The 18,507-nt window shown below is 36.9% G+C and overlaps 1 protein-coding gene across 1 annotated transcript in view; it reads right to left on the bottom strand.

Annotated features, from left to right (window-relative positions):
* Positions 1–18,507, bottom strand: part of LOC117219946 (metabotropic glycine receptor) — a 297,453-nt gene that overhangs the window by 205,821 nt on the left and 73,125 nt on the right. The window contains exon 2 of the mRNA XM_033469527.2: positions 14,119–14,302. Coding sequence (XP_033325418.2) covers positions 14,119–14,302 — 184 coding nt within the window. The remainder of the gene's footprint in view (positions 1–14,118; positions 14,303–18,507) is intronic.

The raw sequence follows: 18,507 nt of genomic DNA, 5'->3' as shown, positions 1-18,507 counted from the left end.
ATATAAATTCTGTTTACAAAATATGTGTGTTCACAAGGAATATCAAACAACAACAACAACAAAAGAATAGCGTTGCCTCGTAATAAATTAACGGGTGCTGATTGCAAATTCTCAATTCTCTCCATTATATGTAATATTATATTCAATGTAAAATATATTATTTGTATATAATTATGTATAGAATATTGTATATAATTATTTGTATATAATTATGTATATAATATTGTATATAATTATGTATATAATATTGTATATAATTATATATATAATATTGTATATAATTATGTATATAATCATGTATATAATTATAATGTATAATATCCTCGCCTAAATTTATTTATATTACAAACATAAACAATATAATATTTCAATATCACACAATTAACAAATTTTTATGTACGTACATTAAAAGTCAGCCGGATAATTCATTGCCCGCAATTATTAAAATCAAAATAAAATTCGGCTTAGACACCACTATGTTAACATCAACATTAAAAAACAGGGGTTATCATGGTTATCATCTCGTAATCAATCACGGGAACATAATTAAAACCACCTTTGTAAACCACGTATTCATGTGAAGTCGTTAAAACAACAATAGAATACTATACTGAGAAGCGATCTGCGCAGCATTGCAATGTACCGTGTTCAATTCTTTATCCTGTTCGACAGCGGAACACGCTGCGAGATGTCCACGATCAACGGACGCTCGTAAAAATCACTATCAATCTACGTTTAAACTCGCTACCAGTTATTTGCATCGATTAATGCACCGTGGTACCGTGAACGCGCACTGCGGATCATTATGATTAATGGCAGTCGGTCGCCGTCATATCCGGAAAATTCGCCGACGTTTTTCATTCGTCTGATAAATCTCATGGTCTGTCGTCGAGACCCTGATAATGCAACGGCGACACCGAAGCGACGGGTCCTAACAATAAATTCTAAAACAAATCCCTCGGGCCGAGAAATCCTCGACCACGACAAGCTTACACTTTGCAATTTTCTCTTTCGAAAGGTAAGTGATACAGAAATTCGACAATTTACAGACTTATTCGTACATGTTGGAATGGCGGCTCTGAATTTTTATAGGCGATTATCTTGAATACTGTGACCGTAGGACTTTTCGAAATTCGAAGAGTTCGAGCAGCGTTCTTGCATAACGCGATAGTGTATCAAGCCTATACGTTAGAATTTATTTTAGGCAAACCAGATGATACAGCTTTCTGAAATTTTACACTCTTATTCCTAAATGTTCGAGCTACATCTCTGAATTTTTCTAGTGGAAAACGTTGCACATAATAAACGTAGGATTTTTCGAAATTCGAAGAGTTCAACCAGCGTTCTTGCATATCGCATTAGTGTATCAAGCTCATACGTTAGAATTTTTTTTAGGTAAATTAAATGATACAGCTTTCTGAAATTTTACACTCTTATTCGTACATGTTTGAGTTATATTACTGAATTTTTATAGTCGATTACGTTGCGCATAATAAATCTAGGATTTTTTTTTAAAGTAAACGTTCTCGAAGATCCTAGTACATGAAAGTTGTGTTCAGAACTTTCTTACGTAAAGTGAACAGCCCAGTCCGTTGCAATTTAACAAACTCATTTGTACCTGATTCAAGTCAAATCGCTGAATTTGTATACCTAATTATTCTGCATATTACAAATGTACGATTTTCCGGGAAACATAGATATAGAAAGGCATCGATTTAATTAATTCTGAAACTGCGCGCACAAGCAGCAATAATTGTCAGAGTAAATAATAATCCGCTTCGTCCACCAAAGTGAACGGTCCTTCGCTGGCATTCAACCCCACACACCGCGGCAACGGCTCATTCGCATCAAGCTCGCCGCTCGAACGTGACTTCCGGAAAACGAGCCCACTTCCGCGATGCGCCGATTACAGCGGTGAACACAGCAACGCGGGGACTGCCTCTGGCACAAATGTTCGTGTTAACACGTAGACCACGAAGAACGATTAAAGACTGGCTGCACATGTCCTCGGTCACACCCGACTTATTAAGTACGTCCGCGAAACTCGAAATCCAGCTCGAATCGCTCCTTTGACGATCCGAAATCATCGAACAGTTAAACAGTTTCCCTTATTCAATGTTTAACTCGAGCAGTTTTATTAACAATTCTATGTCATCCCTGATGATACTCCAAGCTTGAGTTCTATCATAGGTGAGACAATATTTCCTGTTTACTGATTTTTACTAATTTATTGTGAGACAGTTTTGCAAGCATCAAGTCTCTGCAACTTGTTTCTTATATCTCATTTTTGTAGCTGTATTCTCTGTATAGTAAATTGTAAATTTTCCTTCAGCTTGTAAACAAAAATGGACAATTTGCGAAGAGCAGATACGATTATCCAAGCTTCGCGGCTCGTTTTTATAGTTGCCGATCATCAACAACTTTATAGTTGTTGGTACAAACCTGTGCCTTTATAAGGCGCAAGTCTCGAATAATCGTGTCTCCTCTTCCCAAATTGTCCATTTTCATTTAAAAGCTGAGAGATAATTGGGGAGAATTAACTATAGTTAAAATTGGGGCAACTGTTTGAATAAACTACACTCTTCGTGGGCATAAACAAAAATATATTTAATTATAATGTATAGGGAAATAACTACTTCGCAGTCATGCAATGAAAACAATTCTCACAAGAAGTATTTCAGAAGTATTCATTTATACAATAGCTCTTTACAGATATTATTATACTTATCGCACGTGTCAAATTTCTCATGATTCAACGAAGAAACTATTGATATCTGATAACTCGAATAAGATATGTAAACTGCAAAGTTCAGATTATTCGAATATCTGGCAAAACCTGCAACGATTTTAGCCAGCGATATTATATTTGACACGGTTGGATTGTTATTCAAACACAAATTGCATTTCGAGCTCAGAAATCTATGAATAACCGCGTTTCAACCGATGCAAAATTAACGTCGAAGTTGCCACACAGAGAACCATGGCCATTGTATCGCAATTTTTAGTAAGTAGAACGGCCCCTCTCCTCGGTGTAAATGAGGAATGCATCACGAATAAAATCAATAATCTGTGAAATTCGTTTATTCGGTGTAATACATGTTGCCACAGTGACAATAGTTTGCTCAATTTGTAACGAACAACGAGCTGCACATGTTTGTACGATCGCTGTACAATTCACTGCCAAACAGTCATTCTGGCGCGAACTCAAGTACACGCGAGGGGCGACGACGATTGCCCCAATATTTGAATTCTGATAAATTGCAACTCCAGCGTACGTTACACCGGAACTTTTGAATCGGACGACGCAATTAAAATCGGTGACGTCCAGTTCCAATTACTCTGCATTGTCCGAACATGTTTCCGAGTGGAGCAAAACTTTCGATCTTCGTGCAACAGCATCGTTGAAATCTGCAGCGCGAGCTTTTAGATTTTGCCGATTGAATGAAAATATTGATAGATCCGATCTACCGATGATGAAAGCCATCGATGCTTCGACGATTCTATTTAATCTGTTCATAGCTATTTATTTACGTGTCGCTGAACAGGGTATACGAGAACGAAACGAAAATACGAAGTGCGCCTGCATCGCTTCGCATTCGACTACTCTTTCTTCTCCCTTCAAACGCCAATTCACTGATTGGCGCCGTATGAAACGAAATAGCGATACGAAGCGCACCCGCTATACCGAATCTCAATTTCCATTTCACTCCAATTCCTAATTCATCAACTCGCACTGCCGCGACCTGAGAAGTTCCACTTCAAAATGCTATTAATTCTCAGACATGAAACAATATATCCATGCACGTCCACATTAACACGTGCGCTACCACAAAAGTGTGAACGTCTGCAATCTCGTAGTTTACATGAAGATAGATATTTTTGTACACGTTATTATTTAATTTTATATTATACACCGTAAAATCTAGAGAGCCCGCAACTTTACTTCGCTAAATTAGATACGTTGCATTTAATCAGTTACTTCAGCGAGAGAGATAAAACGGAACAAATGCAGCGATGTGTTAAAACGACAAGTGAGTAGAAAAGTTAAATTGCAAGATAAAATATTTACAGTGCCAATTAACACGTTCCGTGCCGAGCTTTTTTTACTCGAATCTTCACACTTTGATATTTTACTAAAACTTGATGTATTACGTGCAATTATTAATTCTCGTACACATAACAACGTAACAAAAACTTATCAACGCCCATTCTTGCGGTGGAAATTGATTCTTCGGTTCTAAATTTCTTGTAAACAATTTGTCCAGTTCACTAAGTAAACATGCAAGCGTGTACCATCGATGGTACACGTGGCACGGAACGTGTTAAGGGCTGCAAAGGATATTTTACGAACAGTGCACCATTTATTGACTCAATTTTCGTGTCACTTCTGATTAATTAATTATCATCACATCAGACGAATTTTACCAATTGACTATCTCGCACGTGTCTCTCAACGCGAAACGAGAAAGCATGGAACAAACCGATGCGATAACGAGCGTCGGCGCGGGTGATTGTTAATTTTCTCGCGGAGAACAAGACTCGCCGGCCACCGTAGGTCGACAGGCAAACAACCGGAGGGCAGCGAGGTCCGCTGTTGAACTCCGCGGGTGTTATAAAGAGCTATGCCGCTGTCGTTGGTCGGCGCGTGACACCGGTACCTGGAATAACAACCCGCCCCCGAGTCAGGACCGCGTCGGATAAAACTAACAGATTATAAATGGCGGCGACAGCTGCGAGGGATGCGATGGTACCTGCTGGCTGCGAGCCAAGACGTGTTTCGCCACATTCCATGGGAATGGCGCGTCATGAATGCAGCCGCGCCGCTAATACCGGTGAAATCTTATTACCGAGCCCGACACACGCCCGGAATGATTAAACGCGCGATTTACAATGCAGATTTTTCGATTCTTTTCCTCCTAAACGACGGTCAACGTTTAGGATCGTTCGGGCGACACGGGCGAAATACCGAATATATAGTGCAAGCTCGGTCAGCCGAAGTTCTGGAATATGAACAGTGGCTCCGGGAAGTCTCCGCACACTGAATTAGCGATTTCTGTTTTCCTTGGTACCTTGTTTTCTTGCTGCTTTGTTCTCTTGGAACTTTTCTTTCCTGCTGCTTCGTTCCCTTGCTACTTTGTTATTTTGCTACTTTCTTTTCTTTGACAATTTTCTCTCGCATTATTAGTAACTTGTAACACTTTCGAAATATGCATCGTTTCTTTGCTATTTTGTTTTAATGTTGCTTTGTTTTCTTGCTACATCGTTCTCTTGCTACTTTGTTTTTGACGCTTTGTTCTCTTGCTACATTGTTTTCATTGACAATTTACTCTCGCATTGTTTGTACCTTGTAACACTTCCGAAATATGCATCGTTTCTTTGCTATTTTGTTTTAATGCTGCTTTATTTTCTCAGTACTTCGTTTTCTTACTACTTTGTTTTCTTGCTATTTTGTTTTCTTTGACAATTTTCTCTCACACTATTTGTTCCTTGCAACACTTTCGAAATCTGCATCATTTCCTTGCTACTTTATTTTAGTGCTGCTTTGTTTTCCCACTACTTTGTTCTCTTACTACTTTATTTCCTTTGACAATTTTCTCTCGCATTATATGTACCTTGTAACACTTTCGAAATATGCATCGTTTCTTTGCTATTTCGTTTTAATGCTGCTTTGTTTTCTTGCTACCTCGTTCTCTTGCTACTTTGTTTTCTTTGACAATTTTGTTTTCTTTGACAATTTTCTCTCGCATTGTTTGTAACTTGTAACACTTCCGAAATATGCATCGTTTCTTTGCTATTTTGTTTTAATGCTGCTTTATTTTCTCAGTACTTCGTTTTCTTACGACATTGTTTTCTTGCTATTTTGTTTTCTTTGACAATTTTCTCTCACACTATTTGTTCCTTGCAACACTTTCGAAATCTGCATCATTTCCTTGCTACTTTATTTTAGTGCTGCTTTGTCTTCACACTACTTTGTTCTCTTGCTACTTTGTTTCGTTACTAATTTATTTTCTCGCTGTTACGCTCGCTTGCTACTTTGTTTTCTTTCACAATTTTCTCTCACGCTGTTTTCCCCGCAACACTTCCGAAATCTGCATCGTTTCTTTGCTACTTTGCTTTATTATGCTTTTGCTCCTTTGCTACTGTCTTTCCTTTTCTATTCGAATCTTTGCTACTTTGTTATATCCAACATTCGCTTCTTTGCTACTTTATCATCATCCACGTTCGAATCTTTGCTGTTTTGTCGTCTTCAACATTCGGTTCTTTGTTGCTTTGTTATCTTCTACATTCGATTCTTTGCTACCTTATTCTCTTCTGTATTCGATCATTCGTTACTTTCTTGCTATTTGTTTCTCCCCACCTGTTTCTCTCGCTGCTTTGTTTACTTCAATTGTTCGTTTTCTCAATGCTTCATCATCTTGTTATTTCATTTTCTTAACAACTCTGTATTTTTACCACCACATTTTCTTGCTATTTTGTTTTCTGCTACCTTGTTTTCTTGTTACTCGGTTCCTTCCTGCTTCGCACCTCGTCACTTTGATTTCTGCTATTTTGTTTCTATGCTACTGCGTTTCCGTTTGCTACCTTGTTTTCGTAACTGTTTCATTTCCTTTTCTTTCCTCGAGTTAACTGAGTTTATCTCTTGTTAGCAAAATTCTTGCAGCTCATGCAAACCACTTGTTATGAAATTATATCGTTTTAAATAACGAGAATTTTGAAAATCGGAAATTTTTAAGAACGATTTATCGCACCAGGGAATTAGTAAAAATCCGTAAAAATTTACCAGAATAGTTCTAAGTGAAAATAGCGATTCTATGGGAGTGACTATATTTATGGGAACCAATAAACTCGGGCAGAGCGTTGCACAGACGAATTGAAACCTGTGCGATGCGATTGAAATACACCGCGCAGGCCAATTAAAGGCCTCGCGTACCGTTGTCAACGAGGCCTGTCAACGATATTTTCAGCGCGGCGGGTGTACACGGGTCGCTGGCCACTTAACAGTGTCCTCGGGATGCGATCGAACAGGTGTAAGTGGTTTTACGAAACGGGAAGGCCCGCGAACATACCTAGAGCTTGGTGAGACTAATCTGTTGCGGTGGATGACTTCGTTAATTTTTTGAGTGGCAAGAACGTGCGCGAAAAATTTCAGAAAATTTTCTGGAAGCTCTTGAGACTACACAGTTAGTACCGTCGCAATTGAAAGTCTTCCTAGATTTTTATGTGGAAAATTTGAAAATATCTTGAGGCATTTATTCGAACATCTCGTTGGTATAAAATTATTAAAATGATTTAGTAGTACATCCACATTTTTTTTGGTATCTTTTCCACTAGAATTGTAATGCGAAAATTTTGAAACTATTTTCAGACGATAATTCTAACAATACAACATCGCTAATAAAAGTTATTAAAACTGTTGCTTCTCGTCATTGAGAAGAAATTGTTTTTTAATACTTTTTAAAACCCTTTCCTCGTATTTTCGAATTTTCACTAATTGCGAAAATTTCCAAAATCTTTTGATACGACGGTAAAATTATTGCTGGCTTAATAAATAAAAAATCTACATTCTCTAAAGACTCTTTGAATTCTTGAGCCACCGTAATTTTCACCTGAATATTTCCCAAATATTTTGTGACAGTATTTATAACAATATATATCATTAATTAGAATCGAATAGAAAGATTTAATTGAACATGGATAATATATTGTTTTAATTGTACTTCGCTGAAGCACTGATTTGATTAGACTTGGATTGTCACGTGCGCTCGATGAGATCGTATAATGAATCCATTTAATTATACTCGGATTAATGACCGGATTATTCGCGCAAAGAGAACGAAGTGCGACGATCTGGGAGAATATTTTTTGTAAGAATCGTATGGAAATGGTTTCTCATGGGATAGATGTCTCTGTTCGTCGATGTGTGTGTGTGTGTGTGTGTGTGTGTGTGTGTGTGTGTCAAGGAGAGAAATTTGTTCATTCATGCGAGGAGCTAGCTTATGCTTGAGCCAACAAATCAGAGCTCGTCGACGATAGCTTGTACACCTTTCAAATACAGAGTGGAACGACGCCGGCAGCCAGCCTGTACAAAAATATTGGCCGTTTTTCATAACTCGAAGACTGCGCTCTTTCGAACTCCTACTCTCCGGTTCGAGGAATTCATTTCGTCCTATACCAGGTATCTAGTGATAGGAATCGAGTGCTCTCGCGAGCGCGGAATTCGATCAAGCACAGTCAACAAGTGGCCAATCACTGCGCCTCTTCATCAAAAGTATTTATTCCATGAATGTACCACTGCAATCAATTTCTATAAACTGTTCGATTAATCGTTTGAATTTACTTTAACACAAATATTTATTTATTATTTTGTTCATACTATCAACTCATTAAATATTGTTAAACATATTTAAATTTTGAAGCTTCGTTGAAACGGCTAGAAAATACTATTCGATTAAAGTTATTCGATGCCTTTTTGAGAAAGGTTAAACATTGTAAAATATTTTTAAAAATATATTGATATTTTGGGGCGTGTTTGGTGTCGTTGGATTGCTTCAGGAAAACTGAACAAAACGTGTGGTATGCAATTTTGCGCTTAGAGCCAGCGTTTCCGAGATATTTAGCTTCGAATATCCTAGTGTGACGACATTTTTGGCTGAGTCTGTGACCACGCCCTTCTCGACGCGCGCACGGTCTGTAAATGTTCGAAGACGATTTTCTCGAAACCGGTGCAGTCTAAGAAAAAATTAATTAGCATTATTTTGTCTCAATTTCAAACGAGAAATCAGAAAATGATCAGCGATCGACGATAGTGAGACTCGAAAATTCATAGCCCAGTCAAATTGTAATACAAATAGTGTTGTATGAAATATGTTTGCACGTATTACAATTAATATTGACCAACTGTTTTATTTGATTCGTCAATTATAATTAAAAACAACTATAACGATGACGATGAATAACCCAGTATTACAATGTGTGCCCCAAATTATTTAACTACATATTTACCTTGACTACTCACTATAATATCGCAATTCCCTAAACAATTTAAGATCATTTAAAACAAACTTTTATTCAAACAGAAATTATTTTCTTACGAATATACGTTATTTTTAAGACTAATACGACGTAACAAAAATCTGCAAACTATGTATTTTTAAACAGAGAATAAACAACCTTTAATTTTTGTATTTTATTAAAAAATTCCGAACTGCATTTTCAAAATATGGAAGCTTTTGGTCCACAAGTGTCTTTAAAAATTTATGAAGGAGTAGCTCGACGATCTTCGACTTGAACAAACTTGCTCGAGCGCGGCATAAAGCCATCGCTACTTAGTAGAATCCGAATTTCCATCGATCAGAGAGGAGTAATTTAATCTCAAGCATCGAATGGAAATGAATACCATCTTTTTCTATGCGCATATTCCTTCGGTGTGTTTTTATTGATTGATGGCGCGCCCGCGATAGACAATACTCACACGTACACCTACGCAAAACCCCATGAAACGTAGGCAAACAGGATCGGTTGGACGTGTGCACCGCGATAAAGCCGAACGAACGCAGCGTTCATCAATAAAACCGTGACGTCGACAGAAAATTCGCCGGGACCCTTTTCAGATTCGCTGAATCTCCCGGCTTCCGGCCGGAAGCTGTATTTCTCCGTGTCCACGACCATAATCATAATCCCTGGACAGCCATGGAGACACGTAGACCGTGCAGAAAATTCGACTACGTCGCGGACTTTCCACAAAAATATGATATCGTGAGAAAACAAATCAAAAATTATTCGAAAATATTGAAACATAATGCATAAAAATAGCTTTAAAAAAATTGTTTATAAAAATCCCATTTTTTTTAAATATCTTTCGGATCGTTCAAACCTTTGAGAAAAATTGAACAAGAAATGCGGTATATACTTTTGCACCCAAAGTTGCTGTTTTTCGAGTAATATAGCCTCGAGTATAAAAAAGTTCGTTACAAATTAATAAAAATTATTAATTTTTGGGCATGTACTTCGGGTCGTTCGATTCCTTGAGAAAAACTGAACAGAAAGTTTAGTACGAAGTTGTGCTCTCAGAGCTATCGTTTTTGAAAAATTTAGCTTTGAATGTATAGATAAAACACCATATTTATTTAAGTCTAAGACCACGCCCCTTCCGACGCGCGCAGACTTCCTATATTTTTGAAGACGATTTTCTCGAAATTGGTGCATCCTACGAAGAAATTGTTCATTACGATTTCAACTCAATTCTGAACGAAGAGTCCGATGGCAATTTGTCAACGTATACGCTGTGACGAAAAAATTCGAAGCAGAATACCAGTTCAAACAATGAATGTAATAATTGCTGTATTAGATGCATGGTGATGATACAAAAAAGAGTATTTAAAATGTCCGGAAGCACCGTTTCAAGTCGGTAAATCAAATCAGCGGTGAGAAACGTTTTGCAACGATGTTTTTCACGCGATGTTAAACACATAAATTGGCAGAACACGCTTGTAATAAACGACACAGTAAATAAACGTTCCTGGTTATTTTCCTGATGTTGGAAATACACAACGTTTTTACACGCTCCCGATTTGAGTCAATATTTGAATGATCGAAATATATATATGGGAATATTGGCTTCTAACTAAAACAGACTTTTAATCAGAAATGAATTTTTAACAAGATATTGACAAATAAAATTTATTGAAATATGGACTGAAAAAAGTTTCGAACTGTTTTATTACCGAGGTCCGAACGAAACAGGTGGAATTTGTTTGCAGACGTGAAAATAATGACATCAAAAATGTTTTATGGTTCTTGACGAAACTTGAAAATATTTCGTCATTCGTAAACTGGGGAGTAAAGTTGAATCATTTGCAAAGCAAATAGAGAAATGAATATTAGGCTAGCAATAAAATGTTACATATAAATGCGATAAAATTGTATACGATTCCGTATTTTTTAAAAGAATTTTACAAGTCCCCTCTTTTACAGATTCCCAAAAATCGTAAATTTTGTGTTCTTGATCAATCGAAAAAATTCCTTCCTTCGAAGATTTCGAATAGAAAGATAACAGATAACGGGTGCGATACATACGCACACGAAGAGAATTATGAAACATAAATGTGCGAGGATACGGAGAAAAGAAATTCCGAATAAATATTTGAAAAATTGGAGCACCAGCAACGATTTGGCACGTGCCGATGCATTTTTAATTGCGTTCTGTATCGGAGCGTCGCGCCGAGCTCCGCATTATCTGCCGAACGTAAATCGTTTACTGTTCCCGCCGAAAAATAAATCATTAGGGACGCGGAACGAGGTGCTGGCACAATACGGAGCCAATTTGATTTAATGACGAGAACACGAAAGCGACGGTCTATTATTTTCACGTTAAATTTACTCCGATTCGTAAACAATAGGAAATTATTCATAAATCCGTCCGGAAACAAAGAGAGAGAGAGAGGGAGAGAGAGAATGAGAGAGGAAAAAACACAATATCATCGCGGTATCGAATCGAATATATTTTTCACTGAATTTCGCGACTGAGAAACGGGCGGGAAAAATTGAATCCGCCAATCGTCGAGCAGCAGCGAGTGTCACTGGGAAATTCGATAACCGTGTTATCAGCGTCGTTACACCGTTTTTCTATTTCTTTTTTTAATATTCAATAAATTTCCGCGGATCGTGTCCCCAGTTTTGCTAACGGCCGTCGACGAAACCCGAAACAATGCGTTTCTCCCTGAACTGTTTCGCGGATATTGTTAACGTTTTTTTGGCAACACGTACGCGCGATTTCGTGAATTGAGCCAGTTAACTGTAACAGAAGAATGCTTTTTACCACAATTTTCCGCTGTCCCCTTTGCCTTTGTATTTATTGGGCGTTGCCGTCGTCGCGCGGAAAATGAAATTCGCGTGCTTTTTCGTTCGCTAATATTTGCAGCAAATATTTTCGGGTCGACGAATTTCGTTGGCGCATGATTGTTGGAACTGCAGAGTCGACTTCTTCAGAAGACATTAGCGAAGTTTATTGTTTCGCTATTTGAACATTAATTTGCCTTGGTGTGCGTTCGTTCTCAACGGTTCGACGATGTTCGAAGGATTTGGAGAATTTGCATCGCGGAATTCCAGTACCTTTGATCGTCACGAATTTAATCATCCCTTGATTCAGAAACATTTAATTGTCAAAACTGCTTGCTTGTACAAACTATTTCAATGAGATTTGCGATTTTCAGCAATTCGCGACTGTAATTAATTACTTCCTTGTTTTCATATCTCGAATATGTGCTATTAGTTCCCGTAAAATTAAATTAAAGCTTCAGTGTCGGTGATTTTCATTTGAAATTCACTGCTTGGAAATACAGTTTCTACATGTTTGATAATGTTTGAAGTGTTTCACAAATCCGGCTGGTGACATCGCTGCTTGTATTGCAATTTCATTTAAAGACTCGAATAGAACTGAATTTATTATTCCTTTTTGTTACAATATTGTCTCTACAATGTTGAAAGTATTTAAAAAACATTAATTGTATCTTTCAAATTTGTTCGTTCATTAATATTTAGTAGAAGCAGATAGGATTTTACTTCTGCATCTCGTATTTTTTTAATAATGCATTAAAATGAAAATTCTAATTTGTGTAATTTTCGCTGGGACCGTTAGTTTGACACAGTTTGAACATTTCAAAAAACCTCGACTCCATCAATGAGTTATTATTTTATTTATTATTATTACAATAATATATTATTATTAATATTTTAAAATTCACTCTGAAATAGAGTCAAATAAAACTCATTGCAACCACAAGCTTTAGACTGTTTGAACAGTTCAAAAAATGTTTATACAGTCAATATGGCAGGAGCAGATTCCATTTTACAGCTAAATCTCGAAATCGCTCCGAAATGGAATCAAATAAAAATTCTATTTGTATTACACTCAATAGCTCCACAGATTTGACGCATTTTGAGCACTTCAAAAAATCTTCGCATCGTCAATATGGTAGAAATACATTCAATTTGACGTCCACAACGCGAATTCGATCCAAAATAAAGTCAAATCAAAATTGTAATTTGCATCATATGCGATTTAACCACAGGTTTGACACAGTTTGTGTACTTCAAAGAATCTTCGCATCGTCAATATGGTAGAAACACATTCAATTTGACATCCACAACGCGAATTCGATCCAAAATGAAATCAAATCAAAATTGTAATTTGCATCATAAGCGACTTAACCACAGGTTTGACACAGTTTGCGTACTTCAAAGAATCTTCACATCGTCAATATGATAGAAACACATTCAATTTGACATCCACAACGCGAATTCGATCCAAAATGAAGTCAAATCAAAATTGTAATTTGCATCATATGCGATTTAACCACAGGTTTGACACAGTTTGTGTACTTCAAAGAATCTTCGCATCGTCAATATGATAGAAACACATTCAATTTGAGATCTACAATGCGAATTCGATCCAAAATGAAGTCAAATCAAAATTGTAATTTGCATCATATGCGATTTAACCACAGGTTTGACACAGTTTGTGTACTTCAAAGAATCTTCGCATCGTCAATATGGTAGACACACATTCAATTTGACATCCACAACGCGAATTCGATCCAAAATGAAGTCAAATCAAAATTGTAATTTGCATTATATACGATTTAACCACAGGTTTGACACAGTTTGAACGTTTCGAAAAGAGTTCATACCTACAATACAACAAAAGTACACCCAATTTAAGATCTGCATCTAGATCTTCCATTCAAGTGAAACCAAATAAAAATACCACAGGTTTGACAAAGTTTGACAGGTTTTAACAGGTTCGCCACCTTCAAAAATCCGTCACACCACCTATATGTATAATGACGTCGCTGTATCGTGAATTCTGAATTCTGAAACTGTCGTAATTTTCGGAATCAATTTCCCGATTCTCCCAAAAGCTTTCAAGCTTCCAATCAACCAGTTACTCGACACGAAATCCGAAACTGGACGGGAACTGACCAAACAGCCAGGAAGAGGACACAGGTCACCGTGAAATCGCTGATTCAGTCTCGCAGGGAATAATAGCGTTTCGCCGGCGGTCCTGTTCCTGGCAGAGGGCCGGATAAAAGAGTCGGGCGGGCGACGCGGTCCACTTACTTGAAGAAGTAAGTGTCGTTGACGTAGCCGAAGAAAGGAACGGTGTAAGTCAGCATCCAGATATTCCCGCCGCCGCAGTCGTAGTACGGTTTCGACCACCTGCCGTCCTCGTATCTCACCGTCAGGATCTCGTCCTCCTCCCGGTCGGTGTGGGTGGTCTCGTTCATGGTGTACGTGTGGAAACCTGTCGGCCGAAAAGAAACACGATTAGTCGATCGAAGCCGCAATACGGGCGGGAGAAACAATCGTTCCGCTAACTGCCCTCTGTCCTCGGTGTTTCTTTTTCCGCGGCGACAGCGTCCTTTTCCGGCCCCGACGTTTCACGGGAAATTAATGGGAACAGACTCCGGAACGCGTCTTATGTTGATTCTATCGGTCGCGGCAGTCGATTTTTCAGGTGACCCGGCGACGCTCGTTAATTATCTCAGAAATAGGGGGCCGAGTAAATTGGAAACCTCGGGCGATAAGGAAGAGAGCTGCAGTTTATTGTTGGAAATCTGACGAGATTCTGTTACCTTTGAATTGCAAAGGTTTGACGGTGTTTGAGGATCATCCGAGGGTCGGGAGTCTGGTTTAAATAATTCCAGAAAATCACAGTTTCGCAAGGAGAATATTGAGAATTAATTGCGGTAACGTAATCTTTGAGTTTTAATGGTTTGATGATGTTTGAGGATCTTTTAAGTATCGAGATTTTTGTCCGAACGATTCCGGAAAAACAGCATTGGCTCTGAGAATTTAGAGAGTTAATTGTGGCAATGTAATCTTTGAGTTTTAATGGTTTGACGATGTTTGAGGATGTTTTGACGGTGGAGAGTATTCTTTAAATATTTTTAGGAACTTAGAGATTTGATGTCAAAACACGATTAATCAATCAGAGTAACGTAGTCCTTAATTTTAATTGGCGATGTTTGACGATGTTTGAGAATCAAGAGTCTCGCATAAATTGTTCCAGGAAAACACCATTGGCTCTGAGAATTTAGAGAATTAATTGTGGTAACGTAATCTTTGAGTTTTAATGGTTTAACAATGTTTGAGATTCTTTGAATATCTAGATACTTGTCTTAAAATGATTCTAAGAAATGGCAATTTTGCTTTCTAGAATACGACGACCTTAAAGAATTAGTTAAAACTTACTAATTAGTTGAATTAGTTAAAGCTTAGTAATTAATTAAATTAGTTAAAGTTATATGTTTGTCGATGTTTGAGACGTCCGTAAGAATTGATAATCCGCAATAATTTGAATCCTTCCAATTCGATTTCGTTGGATCAAACAGGCGCATCCAATATTACACAGAGAACCGAGAAAATTAACATGTTCCCGGTTTGACAATGTTTGATCACCAAAGAATACCCTAAAACAATTCCCAAAGGAACTCCACACGTCCCCGGCCCAAGTGATATCATACCGCAACCCAATTTCATTAAACTCAGAGGAGAAATTGTACAGCTCGGGGGAGACTTTAATTAAACATTGTAATAAAGAAATTCTCTGCTAAAAATAAAAACAACAAAATAATATAATTTATTTCTCGTTCATATATAATAAATGTAAATTAATATTATTATTTCCAAATAAGAAATAATAAATAAATTATTTGTGGAGTTGTTTTTAATGAATTTTTGAATAAATTAAAATTGCAGTTTACTGTTTGCGAATGAGGTCTTGTTAATTTAATTCGTAATTTGTTGATTGAAATAAGGTCTACCGAACTCCGGGTACAAGAATAATATTCCGCTGAAATTAGAATCTCTCGGAAATAATAACGTTGCGGTTCTCCGCGGCCGGTTATTTCATTTCAGTATTCGCTCTATCAACGCGCCTTGTTCCCGGGTATCTAAAGCTTGTTCCCTCTATTTCCTCTTTCACGGTTGTCCTCTGTAAATCTTCCCGGGGAATGGGGCCGAATCCCGGCGAAGGATTCGGTCTCTTGATATATTCTGCGGCGCGGACCGTTTTCTGAGGGCGGAAACCGAAAATACGGTTTTCGCGAGGATTTCCCACGGAAAGAGCGCGCGGAGAACCGCACGGAGCGGAGCACCGAATAAGAAGAAACGCGATTTCTTAGACAGTGGGAAGTGAGAGAAAGAAGGAGAGAGAGAGAGAGAGAGAGAGACAGAACGCAGGCTATTCTACCTTTGACGGTCTCGAAAGTCAAGCTTTGTTACTCGCCACAGCCACGAGACGAGTCGTTTTTTGCGGGATAACCTCGTGATATCACAAGAAAAGGAACGATAGCTTCTCCGAACTCGCTTCGTACGCGATCAAAGAGAATATCCGAACAATACAAAATGACTCGCCTTCGACGTTCTACGCTTATACAGAGTGTCCCGTTTAAAGATTGTAAAAAATCTCGTAGATCTTTGAGGGTGATGATACAGTATTTATTTAATTGGAAATTCATTAAAAATAACTCCACGAAAATACTTCATTTATTATTTCTTATTTAGAAATGAAATGTCACTATTTTCTTTGGATTTTAGGCAAAGAGAAGTAATAAGTAATCTACGCTTCTCCTTCGTCTGTTTTATATTATACGATGGATATCTTGTGCATTAATTTTGCAAATAAAATGTTATCTTTCATTTGAATTTAAATGAAACGCAATTAATAGGTCAGTTTCGTTTCCTTTTTTCATGTATCGTGTAATAGATATTAATTTGCATTTATTATAAACGAGAAATACATTTTATTGCTTTTTTATTTTTTTTTATTGTTTTGATTATTGTATGATTTTTAAAAAAACTGACACACGTCCTTTACTGTTTCGAGCTAGGAGTCAAATGGCGATACTAATTTTTTAATGCGTGGGCGTTTCCATAGTTATTTCAAGGTCATCTTGTTTTTTTATCATAAACCTATATTTTTTTATTTTGGGAACGTATTCTACGTAAAAGAATGCACAACTTTTGTTCGAAAAATTTTTTGCAATATTATGTTTTTAAATGAAACAAAATACCTTTTAAAAGAATAGAAAAACAAAATTATCCTAAGCTAAATATCTTAAAAGATATTAAACTTATAAACAAAATGTTTCAAACAAAGTTGCGCATTTTTTTACGTAGAATATGATTCCAAAATGATATAATAAAAATTAGAGATATAGATAATAAAATATATAATATATAGATATATAAAATTAGAGAATATATAAAGATATAGGTTTATGACAAAAAAAATTAAGATGACCTTGAAACTAGCTTCAAAACGCCCATTCATTAAAAAACTAGCATTGCCATTTTACTCTCCACTCGAAATACTACAGGACGTGTATCAGTTTCTTTTTTTTTAATCACGTGTCTACGAGATTTTTTACAGTCTTCAATTAAATGAGACACCCTGTATATACCGCATCGTTTGGATAAATATCAAAGTTATCATAAAAATTGCATCATTTAATACGTTCAGTGCCGCATGAGTCGCGTATGGATGACACTAATTTTTAACTAGGTTTTTGAAAATCATTTTTATTGCAATATACTGAACAAATCGAATGTTACTAGGATTTGTAGAATACAAAATAGCTGAACTAATATTTTCTATAGAAAATTTTCACTTTCTAGTTTCAGTTTCATTAATTAAACGACTTCGATATTGCGTGAATTTTTAGAGTTGATATTCGGCACTTAACGTGTCAAAAGCAAAAATTGTGAGGACTTTTGCGATTCACCGATAACGCGCAAGCTCGCAATGCCTCCGCTATAACTGCCCCGAAACATTGTCGAATTTTTCTTTTATTTTCCCTGTGCACTCTTCACGTCTGCCTCAACTCACAGTCATCGTATCATTTCTAAAACCACGTAGCACTAGGTAAGCAGCACATGAATCAATACTAGGAAACACGAATTTGCTTTCGTGCTTCAACCGTGGTACAAGGCTTCCATTAAGCGAATTCTAGATACAATGAACACCATCCAAGTAGCTTCTAATTTTGCAGATACAAGCTAAAATGTAGCTCCATCTGGATGCGCAACATTGTTCCAAAATCTCCACGTCAGCATACAAATTTCACGATTCAAAGGCAGAACATGTACAACTTCTATGATGCACCGATGACGCATGTTTGCGTTAAACGTATCATAAATATCCTAAACGTTGTCGAGATATTTTTTTTCGATATTTCATACGAATTTTTGGAACATTCCTCTATCTGCATACACTGTTCAAAAGTCAAAGTACGATATAAGTGTTGCATAATTCAAACACAATAAATGCGGATTTATTTTTAAGACTCCTCCGTGATGCATTAAATAAATTATAACAGATTTTTAATGGAAATTTAAATTTTAGTAGATTTTTCATAGGAATAGAGATTTTAGTTGTGATATATTTTTTATAAAAATTCAAATGAATTGATTTTAAATAAGAGTGATGTTAATTATAATGAATTT

Source organism: Megalopta genalis, chromosome 5 (assembly GCF_051020955.1).
Source record: "Megalopta genalis isolate 19385.01 chromosome 5, iyMegGena1_principal, whole genome shotgun sequence".
NCBI lineage: Eukaryota > Metazoa > Arthropoda > Insecta > Hymenoptera > Halictidae > Megalopta > Megalopta genalis.
The sequence above is the reverse complement of the archived record's forward strand: the minus strand, read 5'-3'. Positions and strand labels throughout refer to the sequence as shown.